The sequence below is a fragment of the Anopheles aquasalis genome, chromosome 2, assembly GCF_943734665.1.
Source record: "Anopheles aquasalis chromosome 2, idAnoAquaMG_Q_19, whole genome shotgun sequence".
In the NCBI taxonomy this organism is placed as follows: Eukaryota; Metazoa; Arthropoda; class Insecta; order Diptera; family Culicidae; genus Anopheles; species Anopheles aquasalis.
The window spans coordinates 49,997,483-50,019,629 of NC_064877.1; the positions used below are offsets into that span (position 1 = coordinate 49,997,483).

Genomic DNA, 22,147 nt, shown 5'->3' on the forward strand with positions numbered 1-22,147 from the left:
CCTGACCGAAAGATTTTGCGACACCCAACGCAAACAAAGCATCTGCTCCTGCTCCATCCATCCAGTGCATCCCCCCCCCCCCCCCCCCCCAACGCCACAAGATGGAGCGCTAAATGAGTGCGACCGTCGTTCAGGTTTTCTGAAACATCGAGTGAATGGTGGTGGGCGGCAGTGGTGACTTCACTGTCGCAAGAAAAGAAATCAAACCGCAGCAAGCAGGAATCGAGTTCTAGATCGTCACACGGAGCCCTTCTCGATCAGGCTGCATACCAGATCAAGTGCAATGAAATGTGATATCGCGCAGCGCAAGATCTGTGTTTTGGTGCATCGCTCTAATGATAAACGGTGATCGTGTGTTTGCCGTGCCTGCTTGTGATAAGAAGTGCGCGACCGGTGGCGGTGTCCAAAAATGGAGTCAGCCACCAGCAGCAGCAGCAGCAGCGGAGTGTCCTCCGTGGCGAGCCTAGGTGGTGGTAGTGGAACCACCGGTAATGTCGCGAATCGGCCTCCGGTTACTGCACTGTTTCGTGAAATCCACAAAAACAGCTGGCTACGAAAGCTAGGCGCCGATAGTAGGCGCCCATCGGTGCTGAACAAGGTGAGTAAACGTGACACCAGCAAAGGCCACTACGGCTAGTAACATGACCGACCCCGCTTGCCTCGTGCGTTGATGGAATCCGAATCGTTGCTATAGTTTTCGTCGTTGGCTTACTTATGTATTGTTGCGTTTTTTCAGGTTGAATGGGTTGAAAATGATATCTCTTTTATTACGAAACGATTATGTTTACCTTCGTTTTACTTTCTGTTAGATTGCCACAAGCGCGATGGCACGTTACTAGTATGTTTCGCGTCCATGTTGTTCAAAATGATTGTTTATTCTCATCCAAAGATAATATCGCAACACCAACAACACTGCTCTGCACAAACTCAGTTATGTCTGGATATGTTTCAAGCATTGTTGCATACTTTTTATGTAACTCTATGCTCACGTTTTATTGCACACACTGCTTCTCTTGCTCTCTACGACTTCTGTTTAAGAAAATCGCGATGTGTTGAACATTTTTGGAAGAATTTTATTTTCACTTTCTGCTTACTAGCAGATCGAGCAGTGCGTGATCGCCGATTGTGCTGACAATGGGTGACCGCTCTATTTTGTTGCTCCTATTATTTTGTTCCCATGACCTCAAAATAACAAAATCGTATACCCTTATCCCATTCTCCATCTCTAACGTTCACCAACATCACACCGGTCAGCGGTGATGGCTGCTGCAAAAGGAAAGGATGACCCAGCCGGTGTTAGGCGTTGGGTACGCAAAAATCTGTCTACAAATCCGGGATTGTCTGTTGCTGGCTGTTCCCGCGGACAAATATCTTAAACGATCTCACCGCATAATCACCTTGGATGGGGGTTGATAGTTTTGTATGTATAAAGCGCTCGTTTTATGGATTTTTTGTATGCAGGAATACAGATGATATGGTATAAATATGAAGCTATGCGCAAATTTGTTGACTTTGTTGAGTAGAAGAAAACGCAAGACAAACAGTACTACAGGATTGTTGTTATCCATCTGCATCGAAAAGAATGACAAAAACGATCATCCAAAACGGCAACCCGGACCTTCATCTGTTCGTCTTGGTTGTCGTCCTCGACATCGATTTTTCATGTTGTACAGCTAATTAAATAAAGGACAAGAGGATTCTTTTTTCCGTGATTTGTACATCTCTGCTACACCACCATCTATGGACACAAGTCTTTGGAGTGAAATTTTACGCTTGATCACCGTCTGGTTGGTCAAATTGTAATTCTGTTTTGTATCTGAAGCATTTCATATGCAAAAATGCAAATCATCTGCAATTGCACGTTCCAAGCCACAAACTTATTGACTTGCTAAATGTCGTTCAACTTTCTTATCCCTGTGCTAGAACCACCGCGCGGTTTCCGATTTCTTAAGACGATCACTTTTGTATTCATATGATCTAGTAGCTCCGTTCTTAATTTCTTTAATCCAAATGAGATGAGAATGAGTGTCTTTTTAAGCCAAAACATTTCTTAACCCCAAAAAGTCAAAATACTAAGCAAGAATCGAAAGGGTCGCTTGGGTTTCGCTATAACATTCCGAGATTTATGAAAGGTCGATTGTGATAAGGCGTAGTGCTGTGGTGTGATGAAAATTAACTCAGTTTACTTTCATCAGGCGCAAAAAAGCGGTTCAAATGATCTGTACTAATTTTTGTGGTAATGGTTACAAGGATCTTAGTCAAGAGCAAAGAGCCTGCAGTGCCATTCCCATTTGCCATTGACCCGATGGTACAAGGTGAGCATTTCGGCTTGATAACAACCGCAAAAATATGGTCAAGGATGGTTAGATAACCGGACCTAAGCATTATTATTTGAAAGTACGATAACCCAGACGATCTTAGGGTCATGAGGAACAAGATTGGTTCGAAAATTGGTTGGCAAAAAAAATATTTGAGAATAATTATCTAGGTTGATTCGTTGTACGCAATCCAAAAATGCAATCCGTAGATTAAAATGTTATTGAGATTCATTATTCCTTAATCTCATTTCGGACGTTCGATCAGCTTTTGAAACGATTGATAATGGAGCAATGAGCGACACACTCTCAAAACGGTTCCCACACAAGATTCTTCCGTGACACGAGCTCTGTAAACGAAACCAAAAGTGATGTATCCAAGCAGAAATAAGATGAATTCATTTTGGCTGTTTTTACGTTTTATTTAATCCGTCCGCTTTGCGGTGGATTTTATGTTTCGATTTCCTGTCCAAGGTTCGAGCGTGCGGAAGCGAACTAGGGATTTATAATAAAGACACAGTCCAAGACAGTGTTGGTGGCGTGTGACTAGCCATTTTTTTCAAACGGACGAAAACGTGCTTCGGCGATCAACTGCTGGAGATCGTGGAGACTAAATTCCGTTTTTTATTACGAGATCAACTAAAGCCAATCAATGCTTGATCGAGGTTGATATCGTTTCTTGTATTTTTTGAGTTTTGAGCTTATTTGCTTCTGTGTGGCGACTCTTCAGGGCATTTTCTAACCTACTGTGAATTTTACTTTTGACTTTTAATTCACTTTTTTCAAATAAAAATCGCATATTAGTTCCATTTGATTTGAGACTGTTGAACAATCACTCTAGACAAGGGGATAAACCAAAGCGTGGTTCACGCACTTTGGCCAGTCGTTCTGTTGAGATGCATTCTGAAGGACTTGAGAAACCACAAACGATACCATTGTCTTCCAGCCCGTGTCCGGTTTGACTAATTTGAAAGGCGTTCAAAGGGCTTTCCATGCTTTAATGCTTCGCCCACGACCATGTGCGGGCGGGCTGTCCACGGACACTTCTGTGCGAGAGAGGAGGGCACGTTTGGTGGGTAAAATTGCAATTTAAACATGTTTTTTTTTCTCTTCCATTTGGACTTAAGTTGCCTTTGTCTTTGCTACGCAACCATGCGTTTATCACCTTGCGCATGCCAGCCAAACAATAGCCAGCGGATGTGGTGTTCGAGCTGTGTTGAGCTCTGTGCAGCAGTCGCAGTTGGCGGTGAAGAAATGTTAACCGCAAAAGCGTGTAATAAGGAAAACGGGATGAGACACTAATCGCCAAAACACCCGACCGTCCAGGGTAAATACCGGCATGTGCGCGTGTGTGGCGTGTAGGGAAGGTGGATGATGGTACATGTCATGTGCGTTGGTATCTCCTGCGGCTGACTGATTACTGTGTGGCGAACAACAACGTAGCATAGAAATGCATTTGCGGCGACCTTGCGTCAATACCCGGGCCGCTGCATGCGCCACGATGTCGAAAGTTGGTCAATTGCTCGCGTGTTGCGTTTTGGTACTTTTTGGGTTTTTGGTGCACTTCAACTGCGGTTTGTTTCTGCGATGAAGAAATGGCTCCGATCGCTTGCCTTATGCTGATCGACTGATCGGCTGAACTGTACGATGGAGCAAAACTAAAAGTTTGTGTGCTTCCAGTGCAGAATAATGCAGAAGATTGAAGCTCGAGAAGTTCGATTGCAGCGATCGTACCATGAACAGATTGTGGTTTAGCTGGAGTTACAGTGCCGTATTCTTTAGCGATACTCCACAACGGTAAAACCACAAGTCCCTCAAACAGCTAGTACCAATTTTTTTATAAGACAACTGGCGTTGTGTCCAGAACCGGGATCGTGGTAGAAGAAATTTAAACTTTTTTCAAGCAAAGACTTTTCAGGCACTCTCTCACCTTTGGCCACTACAGGCACTGAGTACGACCAATCGTCAATGGTGGCGGTGTGTAACGGATTTACCTTAAGCGTGTCGCAATTAGAGCGTGGTGCCATAAAACGCAATGCGGTCCGCTGCGATGATCACATTATGGTTACTCCGTCTCCGGGAAAGGGAATTTAGCTTCGTGCAAGAAATTTTTGGGAAGGGTTCATGAATTGCTGGGAAAGGCATCTAAGCGAGCAGGAGGACTTATGTTTTTCATTGGTACATGGAGTTTTGATTTAATGGCATGTGTGGTTCGGTCATGAGGTATATTTGAAACTATTTTACAAGTTGATTCCACACGCGGTGCGTTTATTTAATTCCCAAAAGTTCTCCCATCTGTATCTGGGACATTGTTTAGAATTTCAAACCAAATACATGAATTCATGTCACTTTTAAAGTTACATACAACTAATACATTTTGTATTTCTTCGCCCAACAGAAACCTGACCGGTACTGGGTTGTGTTTTGTGTGCACGACGATTGTGAAGCATTCCTGGAAGGTTTTAGCGATCCTCGGCAGGCTCCGTCGCACTCGCCAGAATGGTCACTATCACTGCAATCGGTACAGCACATCTCCCACGCTCTGGTATCAGTGGAGCAGGAATTTGAATTTGTGATAACACTAGGTAGCGAGGTAGCCCGCTTCAATGCCAACACCTGGGAGTGCATGCAGGAATGGGTGGACTGTTTGCGAACGAAATTGCGCGAAATGAAGCTTCTCTCGCCGAAGGAGAATTTGTACTCGCGACTGCCGGAGATAAAGCCTCCGCTGGCCCCGACGCGTGATCCTACCTCGCCACTACCGGCCACACCTCCGGTTCCTGCCGCTCTCGTGCCGGGTATCGAGCGTGTTCCACCAGCTTCCCATCAGCATCATCACAACTCCCACATTCATCACTCAACGCCGGCGGGTACAAGTGGAACCAGTGGAACCACACAGGCTGTGTCGCTGTCAGCACCGGCAACGCAGGCCCCAATCGCCGGATGTAGCTCTAGTGGTGGACCATCGCTGGCCGGTCACACCGGTACCACCAGTTCAACATTGTCCTTCTCGTCATCCGCATCCTCATCGTCGTCATCATCTTCGTCCTCGTCCTCATCGACTTCGTCATCGGGAAGCTACTCATCCACCTTGACGTCGTTATCTTCCTGTCCGCTTAGCGGAACTAATCCTCCAGCAATGTCCAACACCTCAACCCAAAATCTCATGAACCTTCTGTCGAACCCACTACAAGCGGTCAGTAGTATTAACGCGCAAAGCAAACCGCTACATACGCACCGCCAAGCTGCGTCGGATTTATTGCAACCCTCGGCAGAACATAGTGGTCACGGTCACGAATTGCAAGCGGCAGAAGAATTGCCCAATCGGAATGTCGCTACCACAACGCCATCGAATCTCCCGAAACCGCAAAAAATAATCAGCAGAGAAAATGGGCACAGCAGTACCGCACACCACCAGCACCACGGTTTGCAGTATCAGCATGGAGCGGTACAAGCTTCCGGTACATCCGCAACCTCCTCACTGGCGACCACCTTCGTGAACAACGTCCTGGCGGACCCGTCCGGTACGGCGACGTCACTCAAGCGTAGCGATAAGCTGCAGCAGCTTGATGTACGCACTGAAAATACTGAAACAAATGGCTGTGATGATGATTATGTTGACGATGGTGGTGATGATGATGATGCAGACCATGTGGTGGGTGGTGGTGGATATTGCGCGAGTGATGCTGGTGACAGCAATGGCCACAACGCAAAGGGTAAGAATCTAATTGTTCTTAATAAATAATTTAGGGCAGACGATAGGGCTCGCCGTTAACATTCCATCAGTTTTCCAATTGACCACTGGCGGACAGTGTACGTAGTAGGCAAGGCAGACGACTGCCTTACCCATTGCCTCGTTCACTTTTAATCACATTACATGCATGCCAAGTGGATTAGTCATAGTGTCACACCATCCGGAGTGTCCATTGACCGTAGTTACTCGAGGGGACAGGCAGATCTTCAACTTTCAGATCTCATTGTCCGTTGAAATTTCCCCGTCCATGATGAGTAATTCTTTTCCATTCATACATATATTTGCGCTGTAAATCACACAACCCACCCCACCTACGGTATTTCTGAGTACGGTCACTGCCCAAGATTGCTTCTCGGTATGCGTAAGCCGGTCTGAATTCAAAGAGCTTGATTTTTTTTTGTATTAATTATTTTTCACTCAATAACGGATCATTTCCAATATTCAAATTCCAACAATTTAAAATAAATATAGATGCCCATGATCCAATGATACTTTATTATTGAACGATCCATTTTTAAACAACAATTTAATGCTCAGCATAAACCATAAAGCACTTTTTCAATAACTAAATTTGAAATGCTACTCACAATCACAGTATCCGTTATAACGTCATCATAATTGAACATCATTAGTAGTTATGATTGGACGCTAGTATAGAAAACGGAACAGACAACAATTATAGCTGCCATTACTTCTTTAAAGTATATTTACACTGATTGTAATACAGGCTGCATACAAGTCGCCATTTTGTTAGAATGTTGACAGTGTAGCATCAATGTACTCAACAACACACGCGCCATCAGTATTGGGCCTGGCGCGGTAACGTACGGTATACCGTTTGAGGGAAGACTTCATAAGTCAGTGGTATATTCACGCTGGGATTATGGACCGGAAATAGCGATGGCCGTTACCGAACGGGAAGCGATCGATTGCTGTTCTGAGACCGGTCCCGGAATATTTGCATATTTTTCTTCGTCTTTATCGTTTTGACGATACTTTCAAGCATCTAACTTCAGCATTCCATCAATGTTTTTTGGAAGACTTTTTATTTAACAATGCTAGACAATATTGACTAAAAGATCGACTTTGTCATCGCGATTGTTCTTGTTATTATTGGATCTTTGGATGATTTGATTTTAAAAAGTCCAAATTGAATGGACCAAGCTCGTAAGTTAAAAGATAGTTTCCTGTTACCACATCATACAAACCATGGTTTAACCATGCATGATAAAGCAATTCAGGAAGCAGATGTCTAGCTTCATTAAGTCCAGTCTTCAACGTGCTGTCCATCGTTCCTCATTCCATAACACCATCACTGCGGGGTATCTATCCAGTCATGATGTTGATGCGAAATCATTTCATATCTGTCCAACGCCGAGCAATATTTGGAACGTTGCCGCAAGGGAGTAGAAGAATTTTAATTAAATGCAACATTTCTCATTTCCTTCTACTCGGTGTCCTGCGTTCTGCCCTATTTTCATTTGCATTTACTGGTTGGTTTTTGGTATTCGTAAATAGTGCTATAAGTAATTGGTGTTTCTATTTATATCATTCTAGTTGTTGTTACTTCCGGCAAAGATGAGACTTGTGTAGATGAAGTGAATGAAGCTATCAGTCTAAAGCACCAAGGGTCTAGTGAAGTTTGTAAAAAGACGTCCAGCAATTGCCGTAGTATTTGTACACCTAATAAAGTCAGCAATCATGAACTGGCGACAACATCTAATGTCCGGGCCTCAAGTGGAATTCACTCAACAGCTATGAAATCCTCAACCGTTAACGTTTCATCTCCAGCACCCGCTCTACCAACCGCCAGGTAAGACCTGACTGCCAGTACTACACACTATCTCATGGGGTGAGATAGTGATATTGATATTGAAATTGAAATTTCTTGAGCGTAAAATATTGCTACGCAACAGCTTGTCTACTTCGTCTGTTCTTGCTTTAATTTGCACGTTGTCTGCATTTCAGCATTTTCTTTTTTTACGATGGTTTGTGGAGGTGTGACCATCGTTTTATTACTTACCATCAATTTTAATAATCTTACAAAAAAAAAATAGAGAAATAGAACAAAATGACTCTCTAGCCAAAACAAAATGACTATCCACTAACGACTGTGATCTACATTCCTTCGAAATGGTTACGATTCCGCATTACAATAACTTTTCTTTAAGTTATGCATTGAAACCATGAAGTGGATTTTTATTGTGTCATACCCTAAACTGGAGACTCAAATTTAAAATTCAATTTTTTTTTTTTTTAACATATATAAGGACGGACGAGCCGAAAATTCAATTTGCTGATTTATGCTGAATGCAAATTCATAAAATCAGATGCCAAAATAAATTACAGGCTTTCTTCTACAAGATAAAAATATATGCATAATTGTTACATGCGGAATCGTAACCATTTCAAAGGAATGTAGATCATAGTCGTTAGTGGATTTTTATTTGTGCCGGTCACTGTATATTCGTGCTTGTATTTTTTTACTGTACTGAAACTGTAATTGAGAGGTGAATGAATAGTAATTTTTTGGTTATAATCTACCAACAAGTAATTTATTTCCGATGTTGTGGTTCATTGTTCATGCAGAATGTGTAAAAATAAATCTAAAATACATATATTTCAGTGTCACCGGTACTGGCCAATGCTCTGGTTGTCAAATTATGAGTTATCTTCTTCTTGAATACACCGACCTAGTTTCCAAAGATGATAACGACTAATTTCCAATTATCCTCGCGATCCCTGTTGACATGGTTTGATCGTGCTGTTCCGAAACTGTCGCACAAACTGTTGTGTCAAATCAATGAAATGCACTCCGCCGGTCGATTGACTTTGAATTGCTAGAGCCTTTTCACGGACCCGCATATTGTTGTACAATTTTGAGAACTTTCGTTCTAGATAATTTTCAATTTCATCGCGACTTGAGGTGTTGCATGTGTCGATTGACGATTGATCACTCTCATGGACGGTTTGCGAGTGAATGCTGCGGGTACTGGGCTTTGCTTGTATCTCAAATTGATTTTTCACCTTTGCCCTGATACCTTCGAGCACGTCCGTCAACCATCGCCTGTCTTCAGCATGCAGATATTCTGGCGGAATTTCAATATCGCTTTCGGGGTTTTCGATAATAGTCTCGATTTTAAACATCAGAACTGCGCGTAAAGCATTCAGCAGCCTTTTACTATATGCTGTGTGCTCTGTGATCGGCCCCATCGAGGGGGGCCCGGGATTAGCATCACCAACAAGTTCGGGATCGATTTCGAGAAGCGTTTCCAGTGGCTCAGAGAGGTGACGCGTAAAAATGAACGGAACTGTTAGGTTATCTTCCTGTAGCTGGTGTATGAGAAGAGATACGCAACGGTTTCGGAGGACCTTTTCTCTCGCAGATACCTGATCAAAGCGCTCGAGCCATTGGGCTGTTTGCTTAACGTCCATGGGCTCCTGCAGACTTGGTATGAGATTTCGTAAAATTTGCAGTTGCTTGCGATACTCTTGATCAAGTTGCTCTTCCTCCGACTTTGAGCATACCGGCTGGTTCATGTTTCTTTTTTGTTCAACAGATATTAACCAAGAGATGATTATAAAAAAGACGTGGTTTGAAACTCTTGGCAAACAACTATCCAATGTCTACTCAGTTCAGTTTCAGAGTTCGGTTGTGTTCGGTGGCATTTTCCGTTCTGACAGGCAGCGACATGATATCAATTACAATATTTATAACTCGTTCAATTTTTCATTGTAGGCTTGATCTGAAACGATCACGACGGAAAATGTCCCCGGCCAACGGGGGTCAGTATGTTCCGAGTCCAAGTGCAGTATCTTCCGAAGAACAGCCGGGGGCGAACGTTACGATAATTCAAGTATCGAACAGCAGCATGGCAGCTACAACTTCTTCGCCAACGGTGGCGAATTCTCCTCCAAAACCGGTACCACGGTTTAATTTCCTTAAACCCAAACCAGCAGCGATCACTACCGTTTCAACAATTATAACGGACAGTGACGAAACGGTTGACAATGATTACAAAAGCAACGTGCAAATCATTCCGTCCAATGTGGAGTACGAGCCACAGTCGTCTAACCAGTGCGAAGACCACAGCCTAATGCAACCATCGATTATTGCATCGATCAATGAGCAGCAAATTACGACCGTAACCGTGCCCAATGTTCGGTCGGATTTGGCGTCCACTACACCCACTCTAGTGACAACCAGTCCGGCCACAGTGCAGATAGCTGTAGCAACCTCCTCAACCTCAATCAAGGGACCGGAAAACAACTTTGGTTCCGTGACGCAGATTGCCGTAAATTCAGCACCTCCCACAGGAACTGGACCGGCAAGCAATGGACCTCTGTCTACACCGCAGCAGCACTACGAACAGGTCTTCTTGAGTAGCTCAACCGTACAGGTAACGACGCCAGCAGTAGCGGACACACTATCGGTTGTTCCGGTGCTGGGTGGAAATAGTGGTAATAAGCCAACTGCAGGCAAAAGCAGCAAGGTACTGCTGCTCAGCCGGCAACAACGTTCCTCTAGTCAATCGGAATTACTGCCCTCCCATTCCGGCGGCTATGGTAGTGGTGTTGGAGGAAGCAACAAGGAGAACCATACGCAGCACAGTATTGTTTCAAGTAAGCCCTCCACCTCTAAGCAAGGAGTCTTACCTAGCGCCAGTAGTCCAGCGGTACCGATACACTTGGTTGGTGGAAGTCCCTCGAAGCGCGCCGTTGTAGATAAGAACATATACACTGCACATCCTCAGCGGGCCCCATTGCTTCAACGTGGACTTACCGAGCTGGTTCTCAGCACTCGAGGTACCAGGCCAATTAACAGTACTTCCGGAGGAGCTGCAGACCACGATGTAACTGTCATCAATGGAGGGCGCAGCAGGAGAGAGGCACTGATCGAGAGTAAAATTCGACCGGATCATCACCTAGAACCGGAGCAGCGACGGCGTAGCTCCTCCACATCGGATGCGCGGCAAGAGTCGACGTCTCGCGTCGTCGCTAGCCCTCCAAGCGGAGTCAATCGTTTGCAATCCCCGCCACAACCGTTCCGTCCACACCATGCTCTTATTAATGTTCCGAACGAAACACAATCCAGCAACCGGAAGCTAACACTGCGTGAGCAGCAAGTGTTTCAGTTACGGCGCGAAATGATGCATCCCGGTGGCGTTCGTCTACAGTTGCGACGGAAGGATTGTATCAACTCGATCGGCCTAATCGACGCATTCGGAGGGGTTTGGGTGGCGGGTTGGAAACAAAAGGAACATCCGGTCCTCTATAACGCGCTTCACATTGGCGATCAGTTGATCAGTGTGGCAGGAGTAGCGATAGCATCGGCTCAGGATGCTCACAAGACTATTCGTGCGGCACCCGGTCTATTCGTTAGTACCACTAGCAAAGCGGACCATTACCATGGTGAAGTTGTTAACACATTCTCCCGTTTCAGGTTGAGCTCATAATCCGACGAGTACCATTCGGACGTGTGTATGCCATACGGCGCGAACTTGACGGGCAATGTTTGGGTTTAATACGTGATGGTAATACTGCAACTATTGTTGATGTAGTACCAAACAGCTTAGCTGCCCGCCATGGGCTGCCTCCGAAGGTATGGATAACGAGCGTCGATGATCATTTGTCTACCATAAAAACAAACTGCCTTACTCAATGTTTCCACTACTTTGCAGGCAAAATCTTGTGATGGATTATCTTTGACTTTTTGGGTGTTGACCGAAATCAATGGGCGACCTTTGAATTTGTTCTTCAAAGAGCACGAAATACGCGATCGGTTAAACGCGGTTGGACGAGACATTTCCATTCTGGTGAGCAAACCTTTGCACTAGGTTCTTTTCTAAATTGTCCAATGATTTATTTTTTGTATCTTTTCCATTTAGGTGCAACCGGCGGATCTTATAACGAAACTGAAGAAGCAACTAAAATCATTACGCAGCCACAAGGACTTTATTGTGCAATAATCGGGAGGGTAGCCGATTGCTTCAATAATTTAATTACTAACTCGCTCGATGTGTGATGATCCTCGTGTAATGTACGGGGACGTATGATATACGAAAGCAGAACGAAAAACAAAACCCAGAGACATCCCAGAGACATCCCACAAACGAGATTTGACTTTTAGAAAATGTATGTTATCTCTCAAGTAAAACAAAATCGCTGTCGTCGTCGTCGCTATCGCAATGTAGCATGCGATCCAACTTCATAACTGATACTGCAGGAACAGTAAACCATGTGTAACTACTTTATACTCTCTTGGATACAAAACTTTCCTTTACAGTTTCCACAAAAAAGAATCTTAGTGAATAGTGTTGCCGGTAATGCGAACGCATTGGCAACATTCTTACCTAACTATGTATAAGTGATAACTAGGCAAAGTTTTTGGAATTTTCGAACCGTGGGAACGGCTGGATGATTAGTGCAAATTTTATCAAGCTAAAGCCGCTAGCTAACGATCAACTCTCGACAACTATAATCTCAAACGAAAACACATACTGCTGTGGTAGAATTTTACAACAACATATAACATATAGTACAACTAGGGAGTGTCGCTTGAAGCTATGAGAGTAACAGTCGAAAGTACGGTGACCAGTGACTCAAGCGACAGAAAGTTGAATTAGGCTCCTGCCAACAGACCTGGTGGTACTTAATACCATTGCAACGGTGATTTCTCATTTCGGTGTTTGTAGCTGTGAAGGTATTGGGAAGAAAAGTAAGGAAAACATACAGATAGCGGCAGTAGCAGGGATTATAAAAGGTGGATATACAAGACACACATCACACTATCATCAACAGGAAGCACAAAACAACATAGAGGGAACATACTCTTTTTTGGAGATTCCCTTTGCACCCATTCACACCAACAGATACATATCTTGTGCTGATCCGGGCCAGATATTGGCAACACGAAATGACTGATAAGAAGTCTCTACTTTCGCGTTCCACATACTTTCTCGTATGAAAAGATCTTTAAGTCTGAGCACCAGAATGTTTTGGAAAATGGGCAACTGGTAGATGCTTGGTTTTTTTTATACAAGCGTTAGAGCGTTTTTGATACAGAAATATATGGCAGCAGAGAGTACAGCATTCCGACAAGAATTGTGCTAACATAGTATTAGAGGACAGCAAACGATCCTTCGCAACCGTCGCGATAATACTTTGATACTAGATGAATAAGCTATCTAAACAAAATCTTAGAACAAGCAACAGGTGATCCGTTTTATTGTGTGTAGCTCTCCGTAGTCTCGACTCAAAAAAATACTCGTATTGCGCGTGCAGTTCCTTTGCACAGTCGCACGGGCTCCAGTAGGTTTGAGTAAAGTCAATAAAGTAACACATAATGGCTTTCTCGTTTCTAACCCAGAGAATTACTACACGTGATTGTGTACGCTTTAACTGCTGCAGGTCGTGCCGGCGATGGCTCGTGAGGCCGTTTGGCGCCAGATGCGATAGTTGACGTCAGTGACATTGAGCTGCGAGTAGATCCAGATAGGCAGTCGGTTGGAGATGACCCAAATTTCGCCATTCACGTCGATCTGTCGAATGAAAGGGTAGGGTAAGATGGTGTTCGAATGATCGTCATAGTTATCATACCTTTAAGTCGGCCGGATAGATCATTTCTTCGTTATCCAAATGAACGATGCCGTGGTTATCGGGCGAAAACTCGCGCGCCGTATTCCAACATCCAATGGAATTGCGATTCACTTCAGCATAGAACAAAACGCCAGTTCGTGCATCATACGCGTGGCTCGTGCACTGAGTATTTGGACCCCGCGATCCTAGATGGCGGAAGGCGCTTGCGTAAGCGTCGTTGCCACGCAACGCAAGCGTTTCATTTTGCAACACCCGGTTTGATACCGCAATCTCGCTCACCGAAGCCATCGCATGAAGATAGACCGTTTTCTCGCTAGAACCCACACTGACCGGCGGTCCGACGGCCACCGAAAAGATACCGTCACGCCAGATGAACCGTTGACCGGCGATATTGAAGTCGCCGTAACGTGGTTCGAACGAGAAATAGTTATGCTGAAATTGCCACATCCGCTGCTCGCCTAGCCCGTACACGTACAACCGCTGCCATTCGTAGTCCGGAATGTAGGCATACGCTCGCTGGCAGTCGTTAGGATCCACATCGACTTCGACATTGGGAATGCCGTAACCGAACTCGACCATTTCTTTTGGAATATCAAATCGTTGCACCTTTCGAAGACTACTAAGATCGATAATCCAGAGCGCCGGTCTTTGCACTTCACGGCGGGCAGTGCCAGGATACTCCAGATAGCCAGTGTCCACGAACCAAAGTCTATCGCACCGATCGACTTGCGTGCGATACACCGAAATGATCCGTTTGGGATCGGCCGAATAGTCCAACTGAGGGACAACAAATTGAAACAGAACATTAAGCTGCATGCTCGAGAGTGGCTCCCGCGGCCAGGATTGCATGTGTGGACCTTACGTGCATCGTATTGGAGAGCAGATCAGGATATGCTTCCAACACAGGATTGTTCACTGATGGATTCCGCGCCATATCGATGACATTCAATGTCGCCGGTATACCAGGACGACGGCGTGGTATCGTTACGTACAGAAATCCCTTGTGGTGCGTCACAGCCATCGGTAAGTTACCGTACGCGTTGAATTGCTCTCCACGGTTGTTCGCAGCATTCGCGGTGTCAAACATGATCCCTGCGGCTCCTGTACCGGTATGTTGTTTAAGCTACAGGTTAATGGCATAATTCCGCACACTCCATGCACCGGCTTACCTCCCGAGACACTACTTGAACCGCCCAGTTGTGACCACTGATAGACAAGTTTCATCTTTTCTCCTTCGATTTCCTTCGCCCCGAACCAGCTCACAACCGCAACCAAAACCCATATCTTACACCATATGCCTGCTGCCATCTCGCTTTCCGGCTTGCAATCACTTTCCTTGATGAACGCACAGCACGACTAGTTCGGCAACAGGTCGACCAAAGACTACTGCAGTGGCTCGGGTTACGATGATCGTCTTATACATGTGGCTTATCATTGGTTTTGAACTCCAAGATTGAAGCTGCTGAAAGTTCAGAAAGTCCTCCGAAAGACACATACTACAACGCCCGGTTCGTGACCCTGATACCGGACGACGAGATTACAGGAACTGGCGGACTGACCAAAGGAGCGTGGTAGGTGAGGAGGATAGGTAAATCCGGTGCATCGGTGTTACTGATTAGAAACAAACATAACATGCGCGCGATCAGTTTGTAATAACCCAGCCTTGTGTATTGTAGAATTACCTGCTTCTAACCCTCCCCCGGGGGAAACCTGGTGGAATTAGTTTGTTTGAGTGCATTATCAGCTACATTTGTAAAATATTTCATTCTGTCGGAATCTACGTAGGCAATGGGTTGCCTGTGGCTCGTATCCTAGCAGCCAAATGTTTACGACGCATCAATATAGAGAGTAGAACTCTGGTGGCTGATAAAGTGTGGTGCCGTTGTTTAACAGAGCTGCTACTACTCGTAAGATTTACAAATAAAATCTTTCATACAATACAAACATCTCTTCCAGAGTGGAAACGCACGTTCCTGATCACTGATTATGGGAGGCAAAGGGAAAAAGAAGAAAACAGGCAAAGAAGCTGGTGCAAGCGGTGGAGGAGAAAAGACACGAAATGGTGGCGCAAAGGACACGGCCAAACCGGATGAGGCAGAAGAGGAAGATGAAGAGGCCAAACCGAAGAAAGGTAAGGCCAAGAAGGGCAAAGGAAAAGGTGGAAAGTCGTCCAAGTTCCAGGGCGACATATTCAATGAGGCGGCAATGGAAAATGCATACTACATCTGCCATAACGTCCAGGACGTGCTGAAATCTCGAGGATTCGCTTGGCCAGAGGGACAAAAGAAAAAGAAAAAGGGGAAAAAGTAAAAAGAGGCAATCAAAAACCTTCGAAAGCGACCCAATAAACAGAAAATTTTTACGTTACTACAACCATCCTGTGTTTTATTTTATTTTAAAAAATATTCTTTAATTAAACTTCTTAAGAAGATATATCGTTGAAAGATCGTAACGAGAAAGTGATAACCTCTTTCTTCATAAAATTGAAACCAGATTCCTTTTTAAATGCTTCATTTGCTTATTCACTATGTTCGTACTTTAGTTGCTTCCTCTCCTCTTAACAGACTAAGTTACCTTCTCTAGCTAATGTGTATCTTCGAATAGATAAGTTTTGTTACTTCAAATCCGATGCTATTTTGGGGTTTTGGGAATCATTTGATAATTTTTGGGAATCATTTGATAACCGTAAACGTTGTATTAATAGTTACTTTACAAATAAGGTAGAATTAAAAGACTAGAATAATCCAAGTATTCTTAGCATGTTGTTGGGTATCCTTTATCCTGCTCACTGGCAAACTTTCCTAAGGCTGCTTAGTTCATAAATCTCATTTTTGCTTTTACTCTGCGTAACCTTAGTTCCTTTATCATCACCCACTAGTTCACTGCAGTCACTCTAGCTGCCGATTCCGTCTACCCGATCATCGACAAGCGTTCCTTAGCCAGCAGCGCAGGATCGAGCCAAGGGACCCTTATAATACGCTGTACCGTTGGGATGTCATCGGATATCTTGGAACCGATCTTTGCCGCACTCTTACCTCGTCATTCTAACGAGCCAAAGGGTGATGCAGGAATCTGAATATCAATGCCTTCGTATCTACTGGATCTGTCCCGTTTCTTCCCTCATGCTTCGTGGTGGATGTTCCAGCGCTGTCGCCGGTTCAGGCTTGGGTTTCTGCGGGTAAGAAACGCAAACAATATAAGGATGTCTTCATCGCCTACACTTCAACCAGCGCGGTTGTTTGCCGTACCATCGATGATTTTCAGATGATCGTGGTGTTGGTAATGGTTTTTTGCGTTTTTGGATTTGGGTTTCTCCGATTCTTTCTTTGCTACCGCCTGCTCCTTCAACTGCTCGTCTGCCTTTTCTGTGTTTGTCCGTTCTTAAGCTCTGCACCCATGCTCATGCTGGTTTATGGGAGGATAGCGGAAGGAAAACAGATCTGGGTCGAGAAGATGATCGTTGCGAGGAGGAGGAGGTAGCCCGGCAGTAACCTTCCACATGCATCTGATTTTGCCGAAGGGATGGCATCGGTAGTCGTCGTCTTTGTGGCGATGTGCTCATGAAGCTGCTTCGTATGCTGCATCCTGCACGCTTGCTTCGCTGTTCCACCTACAACAAAAAGGATCAGGGCCCATCGGAACCGAACCTCTCGCTCTGTCTGTAATGAAAGAAGATACAGAACAAAACTGCAGGACATGTGCGGAGCTGAGACCCCGGAGCACGGACGCCAGTAGGCCGCAAACAAACGAAACAAATGACCAAAAACGAAGGGTCACTTTGATCCGAAAATCAGTGCAGCTTATCCTTCTTCCTTGCAGGACGAGAAATACCGCGCGATGCTGCTGTGAATTGTACATTCAAAGGAGAAAACATCATTTATCGTAAGTAACGTTTAATGCAAAAAAGAAATTATCATCACAAAAGATGCATTTAGTGATAAACTTGTTGTGTGTTTTAGGTCTCAAACCGAGTACACTTTCGGGCTTGTGAACGGTTTACTCACAATAACCGACGCCAGCCTCATTTGCATGTGCGTGCCCCGTCTACGAGCGACGAGGGGCGGAAGAAGAACACGAAACGAGGGTAGAAGAGGAGGCTAGCCGCAAATAGAAGGGCACGAGGCTTGACCATTGTCCTGCTCCTGCTAGTGTGCCACAGAAAGGAGAAAAGGCACGAGCCTTAAGTGTTGCTCTTCGTCCTGCTGGAGCCGAACATTCGAATCGATCAACGGGCTGAACCGGAAACTGAACAACAGGTCGGCTCGGCAGTCACCATCCTTTGCGTGATTAACGTGTTTCTGTGTACGGTGGGTCTCTGTGGAACCATAAATTAGTGGTACGTGAAATCGTGGCAAGTGGACGAGTGGGGGTTTAGCCCGTGGGAATGTCCGCCGACCGCCGTCCGAACCATCACGCGTTTTCATTCGTCGCCGTCTAAGAATGGCGTCCACACAAGTCCTGTTGTGCTGTATCCTCTTTGCCTTCGTATGTGAATCCTCGGTGGTAAGTGAGCACAACACCAGTGTGCCGCATAGTGGGGTTCAATGATTGAGTTTTATGATCTTCGATGATGATTGGTCCCAGGTTCAGCCATCGTTTCGTATCATCGCACCTAAGTTCATCTGTAATCGTGAGACGAATCTGAATGCAGAATCTGCGGAGGGCCAGGGCAACAACACACTTGCTAACAGCAAGGAACCGTCAAGGTTCACTATCGGGTAAGCAGTGACTTCCGTTTGTTTCAGGGGCTATTTGCCATTACCACCATTTAAAACCAACTCTCCGAGTGCCTCGGGCCTAGGTGGAGCGGTGTCGCTCAAATGATCGATTTTTATCGAGCTAACCTTATGATTAATGCATCGAATGGCGATTACAATCTAATGACCTTTTTTCCGATTTCTTTTCACGCGGATTTCCCCCACGCCGAACACGCATCGTGACGCAGTTTTCAGACGAATGCAGGCCAGCGATTGCAGTATCGATTGACTACATACTTTGAAGTACTAGATGGCTTTGTAAGCCAGCGCCATACGCTGCTCCTGTGGCGCTCCGTACGGTTGCTGGAACGGCGAGTTTGGAAGGAACGCGATATGATCGCCGACACGGGACAACTGACGATCGCCACAGATGAGCTAGTGCCGGGTGTTAAGTACACTTTCGGGGTAGTCGGTCTCACACAAGAGGGCATCGAAAGCGCAGAGCAGAACTTCACCATGACTTACCGTGGCGTTGAGCGGGGTGCTTCGTTCGAGCATGAACGAGCCTCGGCGAACGGTGATGGAGAGGTATCGCTGCTACTGCTTGGGGCTGAAGTAACGTACGCCGACGTTGAGTATAGTGTTGTCGCAAGGATACTGTTCTGTCGCCAGAGAAATGACTACTCGTTCCGATGGTCCGTTGAAGGGTTAGACGAAGAGTTCACACCAGTCGCCATGGAACGTTCCAATGTGCTTCGCATCCCACCAGGAAGCTTCTTGCCGAATCAAGTGTACAACGTCCGGGTTCGCGTATGCCCATCGGCGTATGGCGAGGAAACGCTAACCCAAGCATGGATCAAGGTGACGGTGTTGGAAAGGTCGAAAGAAATAGTCCTGTTTCCGACGGAAGCCATCGTGGGGTTCGATCAACGGATTCACATTCAATCACTCGTGGTTGGGTTGGCGAGCACACATCACGACACTGAATGGTTCTGTCGAAAGGAAGGTTCTGATTTCGATTCCAATTGCAATGTTGTTGAGACTACCGACGAAGCCATCGTAACGTTTCACGAGGAAGGCCAGTATAAAGTCCACATTTCAGCTGCCAATGGGACGCTTGAGAGCACCGAGACCGTGCTGACTGTCAATCCGAAGGCAATCGTCTCGGTTAAGCTATTGGAATACAGCACCTATCCGGCGATAGGAGGCGAATGCTTCGATATGCTCGTCAGCTTGGCCGGACTTGTGCCTAATTGTGCCACCAACTGGACAGTTGTGCAAGAGGAAGGTTTCGGATATTTCGACCCGACAGTGATCGGTGGCCTTGGTGGACTTTTTATTCGCGATGTCGAGGAAAACTTCCTTTCCGAGTTGGTGGATTATGGTAACGACACGATCGAGAGAGATCTTGCCCTTAGCATCCCGGCACACGACAGCCAGTGGGGCGGCCTGGAGTCGGATGTACGCTACAAGTTCGCCCTCGAAACCACCTGTCCGGAACCGATCGACGATGTTCGTGCCAAGCCAACGAGATCCAAGGACCGGGGCAATGTAACAAGTCGATGGACATTTGTGCTGGAAACGAATGGAGCGCCACGTGGTTTACCGTTGGAAATACAACCAGCCAGCAACGGAACGGCTCTTGAAACGATCTTCAAGTTCAGTACGGGCATAGCACAGGACGTAAGCAGTGACTATCCTTTACGCTACTCCTTTTGGTATGTCGCTGATGGAGTAAAAATTAACGTTGGGTCATTCTACGAGATAACTTCGGCAGAAACGGTTTTACCCTATACGCGCAACACGATCGTCAACACATACGTGATCGTGTGCGATTCAAGACAAGCCTGCTCCACTATCACCGGTCCAGACATTCACGTCACGCCGGGCAAAGAACCATCGAAGAAGGCCATTGCTTTTACAATTGCCTCGATACAGGGTTACTTCAATCGGCTGAATCTCAGAGAGGGTCTCAAGACGTCATTTGAACTGTTATTGACTTTGCGCAATCAAAATTCCAGCTCTTACGATGGTACTTACGAGCAATTTACAGAAATTTACCGCTCCTCACTTGACCACATCGGCCAAGTTTATGCGGAAACTAACTATCTTTCGGAGAGTGCACTGCAGGACTTCGTGGCTCAATCTAAGCCTATTCTTGAAATGAAGGAATCCACGAACCACGAGCTTTTCCTAAGGCTACTAGAGCTCCTCGAACCGGCTACTACCGGCGATCGGCGGAATGGTGAGAACGATCCATTACGACCGAAACGATCGGCCCTACCAGCAGGATCAAGCAGCGTTGTGAAGGTCGATATAAAACTGTCGTTGTTGGAAAGTTTAACTGCATCCAAAAATGCATCCATCAGTAGTGAAGCACGAGCTAGTTTGCTGAGCTATGTACACCAGGCTGCCAAGGCCTACTGCACGGCCGAACCTAGATACGTCTACGCTGGCCAGTTGATTATGCTCGATGTGAACCGGTACCGAACGCTCCAGGCGACCGGGCTTCAGCTGGTGCATGGTCCGAACAAGGTGCTTCTAACGCCAGGAAAATCTCGGTATGGTGACGCATTTCCAACAACTGAATACTTTTGCGTCGGACGTGCATACATTGCCCGTGATCTGTTCACCCCGCGGGAACCACACGAGCTGGACCTGGGATTTTACGAGGTGTTTCTACTATCAGTGGAGAAAGGCGGCATATGGACACTGGTGAATTGGCAAAGCGATTACTTTCTGTGGTCACTGGATGGCCGTAGACTACCGAATGTGACGGTATGCGCTGTGGTTGCCTTGCATGCCTGGTGTACCTTTTCTAAAACCATTTTTCTCTCTTTGCAGTGCCAGTTGTGGAGCGGGAATGAGTGGACGGATCGTTACTGTTCCACCGTGGAAACTGAGATGAGCGAAGTTCTCTGCAATTGTTCCCAGTTGGCGTACGTAAGGTGAGGTGAAACGCAAGATTACGCCATTAGGGACACACTCTTAAGCGTATCGCATTCTCATTTTATCTATTTTTAATGTTTCTATTGCTAGAATTACGAATGAAACAGACGTTGGTCAGTCTGTAACGTTGTTCAGCTCAACGGCACAGCCGTCAGCAGAACCATGCAATGAATCAACGATCGAGATGTCTGCTGAAGTCAGCTCAACCAGCCGTTCTATGAGCACCCGAGTACCCGAACGATCGTTGGCCTCATCTACTCCCTTCATGACAAGCACCCAGAGCGACATGGTGACGTTTGCACCTCCGATTATTGCCGAACAGCCTACAAATGTCACCGAAAATGAGCCGAGTCCGCTGAAGGCCAGTAGCGAATCCGATGCATCAACAGACTTCATACACAAAAGCTCCTTGGAAGGGACTCCCATTGGCTACATCATCATCGGAGCACTTGCCATCGTTTTTATGGTGGTGGTCTTATTTACAATCATCTATCGGCGGCGAAAAGTAGCATTACGTCTGGTGGACGAGCTGCACACTATACCGAGCCGAACACGCACTCAGTCCCCGCACGTACGTTACGCTCGTTTTCAGGACGAGCACAATATGGTCGGCGATCATGTATCTCCAATATCGGACGTATTAACGATTTGAGATTGGCGTGCAGAGAAAAGACAATCGACGCCAGCTTTTCTTTTGCCTTCTTGTGATCTTAGCTTGATAAATATCCCGTCCTAATGCTGGATGTGCCCTTTCTACTACGTTCTCTGGCATGTTTATAGTCAGTATCCACGGAGCATATATTTGAATCTGCAATAAACGGATTCATCAATAA

The 22,147-nt window shown here is 45.8% G+C and overlaps 3 protein-coding genes across 3 annotated transcripts; 2 read left to right on the top strand and 1 right to left on the bottom strand.

The window, feature by feature from the left end:
• Positions 1-76: 76 nt before the first annotated feature.
• LOC126571642 (serine-rich adhesin for platelets) lies at positions 77-13,450 on the top strand. The gene is made up of 7 exons (XM_050230334.1): positions 77-598; positions 4,714-6,031; positions 7,627-7,882; positions 9,809-11,447; positions 11,513-11,671; positions 11,751-11,885; positions 11,958-13,450. Exons 1-7 carry the CDS (start codon positions 410-412, stop codon positions 12,036-12,038), a joined length of 3,777 nt encoding a protein of 1,258 aa, XP_050086291.1. The 5' UTR covers positions 77-409; the 3' UTR covers positions 12,039-13,450.
• Positions 13,444-15,037, bottom strand: LOC126571651 (L-dopachrome tautomerase yellow-f2-like). The gene is made up of 4 exons (XM_050230370.1): positions 14,838-15,037; positions 14,531-14,769; positions 13,669-14,445; positions 13,444-13,610 (listed from the first exon to the last, which is right to left on the bottom strand). Exons 1-4 carry the CDS (start codon positions 14,974-14,976, stop codon positions 13,467-13,469), a joined length of 1,299 nt encoding a protein of 432 aa, XP_050086327.1. The 5' UTR covers positions 14,977-15,037; the 3' UTR covers positions 13,444-13,466.
• A 517-nt stretch (positions 15,038-15,554) lies between these two features.
• LOC126571666 (small lysine-rich protein 1) lies at positions 15,555-15,993 on the top strand. The gene has a single exon (XM_050230389.1). The coding sequence runs from the start codon at positions 15,655-15,657 to the stop codon at positions 15,976-15,978; it is 324 nt and encodes a 107-aa protein (XP_050086346.1). The 5' UTR covers positions 15,555-15,654; the 3' UTR covers positions 15,979-15,993.
• Positions 15,994-22,147: the final 6,154 nt, after the last annotated feature.

Excerpts from the sequence above, each read along its gene's own strand:
- LOC126571642 (XM_050230334.1), top strand. The coding sequence starts at position 410 with ATGGAGTCAGCCACCAGCAGCAGCAGCAGCAGCGGAGTGTCCTCCGTG. Across the intron at positions 7,883-9,808 it reads CCCGCTCTACCAACCGCCAG|GCTTGATCTGAAACGATCAC; the intron begins GTAAGACCTGAC and ends TTTTCATTGTAG. Across the intron at positions 11,672-11,750 it reads GCCATGGGCTGCCTCCGAAG|GCAAAATCTTGTGATGGATT; the intron begins GTATGGATAACG and ends ACTACTTTGCAG.
- LOC126571651 (XM_050230370.1), bottom strand. The coding sequence starts at position 14,976 with ATGGCAGCAGGCATATGGTGTAAGATATGGGTTTTGGTTGCGGTTGTG. Across the intron at positions 14,770-14,837 it reads TTCAAGTAGTGTCTCGGGAG|GAGCCGCAGGGATCATGTTT; the intron begins GTAAGCCGGTGC and ends ATACCGGTACAG. Across the intron at positions 14,446-14,530 it reads TGCTCTCCAATACGATGCAC|TTGGACTATTCGGCCGATCC; the intron begins GTAAGGTCCACA and ends GTTGTCCCTCAG.
- LOC126571666 (XM_050230389.1), top strand. The coding sequence starts at position 15,655 with ATGGGAGGCAAAGGGAAAAAGAAGAAAACAGGCAAAGAAGCTGGTGCA.